This window comes from Cannabis sativa, chromosome 2 (genome assembly GCF_029168945.1).
Source record: "Cannabis sativa cultivar Pink pepper isolate KNU-18-1 chromosome 2, ASM2916894v1, whole genome shotgun sequence".
In the NCBI taxonomy this organism is placed as follows: Eukaryota; Viridiplantae; Streptophyta; class Magnoliopsida; order Rosales; family Cannabaceae; genus Cannabis; species Cannabis sativa.
In genome coordinates this window covers 61,292,690-61,298,518 of record NC_083602.1, presented here as the reverse complement: position 1 = coordinate 61,298,518, position 5,829 = coordinate 61,292,690, and the positions used below count along the sequence as shown (strand labels likewise).

General features: G+C 32.3%; 1 protein-coding gene across 1 annotated transcript; it reads right to left on the bottom strand.

The window, feature by feature from the left end:
• Positions 1 to 218: 218 nt before the first annotated feature.
• Positions 219 to 1,509, bottom strand: LOC133034422 (uncharacterized). The gene is made up of 2 exons (XM_061109508.1): positions 1,372 to 1,509; positions 219 to 1,184 (listed from the first exon to the last, which is right to left on the bottom strand). Exons 1-2 carry the CDS (start codon positions 1,507 to 1,509, stop codon positions 219 to 221), a joined length of 1,104 nt encoding a protein of 367 aa, XP_060965491.1.
• Positions 1,510 to 5,829: the final 4,320 nt, after the last annotated feature.

Here is a 5,829-nt window from a genome sequence, read left to right as displayed (position 1 = left end):
TAGCTGATAAATGAATACTAGTATACTACAAGAAAATGCGTGAATGACTAATAAAATGTAGGGAATGGGTATCTCGTAAATTAAAAATTCATTATATTTAAAAATAATAATAATTTGTTTAATTATTCAACAAAAATTGATTATTTATGTTTTTTTTAATACATTGTCCCCATGTTTTTTTTTTTTTGAGAAAAAGACCATTATATTAATTTAAGAAATTACATAATAGTCATAAGTGGAGGTGGAAATTCCTCCAACCAAGAACAATCAACATCCACCGTAAGAGCAAACTTAGCCAAAACATGGGCATAAGTTTTAGCAAATCGTTTAACATGTGCGATCTGTGCTCGTGGGAAAAAGGATACTAAATAGTTAACCTCTTTCAAAATAGTGTGAAAAGTAGAATTACAAGTAAAAGCAGTTTTTAAACCCTGAACTACCATCAAAGAATCTGTTTCAATGAATTCAGCAGATAAGCAAAGGTTGATTGACCATTTCAGAGTATGAGCAAGAGCCAATGTCTCCATTTCTTCAGGTTTGAAGCACCCCTTCATTGATTTTGATAACGCAGCAATAATGAATCCACTGGAGTCTCTCAAATCAGCACCAATTCCAATTATTCCAAGAGCTTTGTTGCAGACTGCATCTGTGTTTAATTTAAATTTGCCCACAGGAGGAGCTGTCCAAGGTGTAACTGGTGGAACCATAGTTGAGGCAGGAGCTGGAGTGGTAGATGGACCAGCGAGGGAAGTGGAATTCATTGTTGGTGCATGAACAGCCTGGTATTTGGCAAGGTAATCTGTTGCAAAAGCCAAAATAGCAGCAGGCAGTTTGGTCAATTTCTCATTGTATTCAGCATTGCGTTCGAACTTGATACTCCAACAACAAACTAAAAAACTTTCAAACTCAAAAGATGATGTGTTAGCTGAGACATAAAGCAAAAATTCATCAGGTGTAGATGTAACAGCCATTTTGAGATCAAAAGTTAGGTGTGATAGATGCCACACTTCTTTGGCTCTGGTGCAGAAGAAAAGTGCATGATTTATTGTTTCTCTATGAGCTTTGCACAATGGACAAAAAGGAGTGTCTGAAATGTGTTTACGGTTTAGTTCAGCAGTGACAGGTAAGGCATTATGGAAAACTTTCCACACAAAGATGCGAAGTTTCGAAGGTATCTTCAACTTCTAGAATTTTGTCCACCAGTTTTCAAGATTATAGCTACTATTTGTGTCTTGAAGATCAGCCACTGATGCAACAAGTTGATACTCGGACTTCACTATATAATTGCATGTGATGGTACCATTCCAAATGAGTACATCATCAGTACGAAAAAATGCTGAGAGGAATGGAAATTATTCGATCAATATCTGCCTGCCCGAAGTTAGTTGAAATAGCCACTAGATCCCAATTTCTATGTTCATCAATGAGATCTGCAACTTGGATAGAGGGATCAGATCCTATGAAACAGTAAGGAGTGAAGTCTGTATATCCAGGAAGCCATGAGTCCATTTTGCAATATTGTCCCCATGTTTTGTGAAGGTGAAATCTGAATATATAGATTGTACCATGTTCTTTTTTGCCTTCTGATTTTGGAGTTAGTTTTTAAAATTTCCAGTGAATCAAATATACAATGTGTGTCAAAATACATGAATTGGCTTCTCCTTCTCCGTCTCCGGCAGTGGATATCAACGACATTAACCATGACATGAAAGAAGAATTAGGAACGACTCTTCCGAAGACGAAATGAGCGGTGGAAAAAAAGTCAGTGTTGCGTTTGGAGTAATCGCAACCTTTTTGTTTGGTTGGATTGGAGGATTTGTTTACAAAAGACGTGAGGATAACATTCGCTGATCTCAATATGGTTATGCAGCGAGAAAAGAAATGCTTTGAACAATTCCATTCTTTCGAGATTACTTGAATTTTTTTACAAATTTACAGCCATTATCGTTTCTTTTTTCTTCTGTGTTTTCTTTGATTTGATCATATTTTGGAATTGATTGATTCAATTCTCGATTTTCCTTGATTTTTTTTGTATTTTCTTTTAGATTCTTTAATCATCATATGATTCTTGAGATACTTGATAGTGATCGATCCATGCATTGTTATTCATACTAGAATATGTTTGTTCTTTTGTTGAATATTTATTTTTCTATTTGATATTTTACAATCTTTGGGATTTCATATGATCATTTGTATGTTTGTTTTTTCAGTTTTTATTCTCGAGTGTAAGCCCTCGGCCATCCTCTTAGGTAATGTTTAGTGTTATCAATCATAGTAATAGTGATTGAGAGTGGTTTGTGAATTAATTTTATGATTTGTATGCTTCTATTATTCATCTCTTGTAAGTTTTGTTGGCTATTAAAGCTTGGTTCTCCTGAAGATATGTAGAATAGGCTGGGCGGTGTCGCCTGAGTAAGGCCGACAGGGGAGTTGGACGAAGACAGCTTGAGCATTGTAGATTGACTGAGCCGAGTTTCATGCGCGTGATTGCTGTTTGAGAAAATTTCAGTAATTAATTTTAATATTTTCATTAAGGGTGTGTTTGAAAGCCACAATGTAATTAGATTTGTGTGTAATTAGAGGTAATTACACAGTTTGACATGTTTGCCTGACCATGTAATTACACTGTAACTGTGTAATTGGAAGTAACTGAGGGGTTCTAATTACACTCTCCAATTCTCATGGCCCCCCATGAGAATTGAATGTAATTACACGGTGTAATTACTAAAAACTTTTCATATTAAACATTAGCTACTTAAAATATTATTTTTCTATGTAATTACTGAGGGTGCGTTTGGAAAGCCACACTGTAATTGGATTTGTGTGTAATTACGTAATTGGAGGTAATTACACAATTTGGCATGTTTGTCTGACCATGTAATTACACTGTAACTGTGTAATTGGAAGTAATTGAGGGGTTCCAATTACACTCTACAATTCTCATGGCCCCCCATGAGAATTGAATGTAATTACACTGTGTAATTACTAAAAACTTTCCATATTAAATATTAACTACTAAAAATATTATTTTCTCATGTAATTACTAACTATTTTGCCAAACAAGATATTAAGAATTCATATGTAATTACCACCTCATATCCAAACACACCTTGCATTTTAAAATATAATGTAATTACTACACTGTGTAATTACCACCCTAGTAATTACCCTACTTAGTAATTACACAGTTACTTCCAAACGCACCCTAAATATTTTGCCAAACAAGATATTAGGAATTCATATGTAATTACCACATCATATCCAAACATAACTTGCATTTTTTAAATATAGTGTAATTACTAAACTGTGTAATTACCACCATAGTAATTACCCTACCTAGTAATTACACAGTTACTTCCAAACACACCTTTAAAAATAACTAAAAATTAAAATTTTTATAAAATAATATAAAATAATATAAAGTAGATGAAAAGAAAGAAGAAGAATAAGATGGAGAGAGAAAGAGAAAGTGAATGAGAATTTCTGAGTTATTTATTTCAATGGGGTGAACCCCTATTTATGCAAATACAAGAGTGAGATATTAAGAAACTAAGAAAAAGGGAAACTAAGAAAAAGAGGAATGTTGATTACAATTAATGGTAATAAATAAAAGATTTGGACATCCACATAATTATTAATATTTATAACACTTCCCCTTGGATGTCCATAATAACTGCCTTATTAAAAATCTTGCTGAAAAACTTGATCAAAAAGAAAAAGAGTATAGTATAAACTAACTCCCCCTCATTTAGGCATTTGTGGAGATCTTCTAATCGACGAAATTCCATCTTGTCTACCGTCTTCTCAAATATTGATGTTGGTCATAACTTTGTGAATAAGTTTGCAAGATTGACACTTGATTGAATATGTTGAACACCAATATGCGTTTTCTTGAAGCGTATAAAGAAGAATTTGGTGAAATGTGTTCTAACTCTATCTCCTTCAATGTACCCTCCTTTAAGTTGAGCGATGCAAGCAGTATTATCTTCATAGAGAACTGCTTGGGTTGATACTTCTTTATTGAGTGCAATCCATATGTTTCCCAAATATGCTATGTCAATGATCTCACTCACACACATTCTCTACTTGCTTCATAAAATGCAAGTATGTTAACATGATTTATAATTGCCTCGTTAAAAACCTCGCCAGAAAAACCCAGTGAGACAAAATCTGAGCTAGGGAAAAGAGTACAATATATATTTCATATTCATAATTATTTGCAAGTTGCCTCGTTAAAAACCTTGCCAGGAAAACCCAGTGGGACAAAACCTGAGCTAAGGGAAAAAGAGTGCAACATGAATATGTCTCCCCCTCATGCACATATGATCCATAATTCTTTTGGTGATAATAGATCTCATAAGATTATTGTTATCACTTTTTTAAAAATCACCATATACAATCTCTGATCATATATTTTCTATAACTCTTTCAGAGTATGTATGGACTTCTAAATTATAGATGAGGGGTTCGTGGAACATTAATATTTATCCAACTAATTGTATCATTCATGTGTATATACAATCTTGTTCATACTAAAATTTAACATTTCAAGTAGATATGAACATAACACATTAATGATAATATAAATTTTCATTTGTGACAATGATGGTACTCCAAGACCATATATTTGTTCCATCTTGTTGTATGATCTTAATTTTCATATCAAATGATCATATATCTATAATTCTTGATACATATGAAGTACTTCAGGACTTCAATACTAATGAACAAACTTTATACATTTAATATTTTTCGATATACAAAAGAAATAAAAGTTTGTTCTTCAATTAATCAAAAACTCTTCAAGAGTCTATCACAACATATAATTTACGTATTTATACTACATAGACAACCATACGTATTTTTCAAACAATAATTTACTTACATGTCCTTATTTCATACAAAGATTTTTGTCATATAGTGCGCGCGACTTAAAATTTCTATCACTTAAGACATGTATTAAATTCTTCTAGAATTTTTAGATAAGGCTTATTTCAAATTCTCACTATATTAGGAGCTCCAAATGAATAACTTTTTGTTGCAACATTTATGTGACGCTTATAAATCCTCATAAAATATATTCCAGGCTATAATCAAATCATGATTATATTTTCTCAATATTTAAGCCTTACTTCAATCAATCTCATGTCTATGCAAACTTTGTACAATAATTCATTATGTACAAATACATATATGCAAATTTCTCATTAGAAATATTTATTTGCACACCCTACAGGTCTTACTTCACTTTATGTGAGTAAATTTGCCTGGACTGCGTCATAATATTTTGGCCAAAAGTCAAAATGTATGTCGATAATTCTCGACAAATCTAATACCATGATCCTTGCTATCTCATGTTAGTTTATTGCATATGCACACATTCAATATTTATTTTCGACAAAAATTATATGATAATTTCCTCCCATATTGACATAACTTATAGAGATCTCTTTAATTTATATGTACCTATATAGAATCACTTCAGGGATTCAATTATGATCAAATGTGTTATGTCTAACTTCTCTTGGGAGTCTCTTCAAGTACCGTTTTCATCACGGTTATCATTATAATACTTTATAACATTAAGGTATCTCCATGAGTACCTCTAGATTTAACAACTTCAGGGCAAATCAAATGAACATTTACTAACAATTTCTATATTGTTCATTTACGCTTAAGGCGTTTCAACTCATTCTAACTCAACTTTGAATAATATTGATTTGCAATTGGTATATATTATTTTGAACTATATCGTTCTTATATACTTTGTGCAAGGATCATTTTTCAAAAATTATCATCGATCCCAACTGCTTCTCTCCCCCTGATCGA

Bases quoted from the DNA above. Each gene is read 5' to 3' on its own strand.
- LOC133034422 (XM_061109508.1), bottom strand. From the start codon at position 1,509: ATGGACTCATGGCTTCCTGGATATACAGACTTCACTCCTTACTGTTTC. The intron at 1,185-1,371 runs GCAGATATTGAT...ACAAAATTCTAG, and splicing joins TTTCAACTAACTTCGGGCAG to AAGTTGAAGATACCTTCGAA.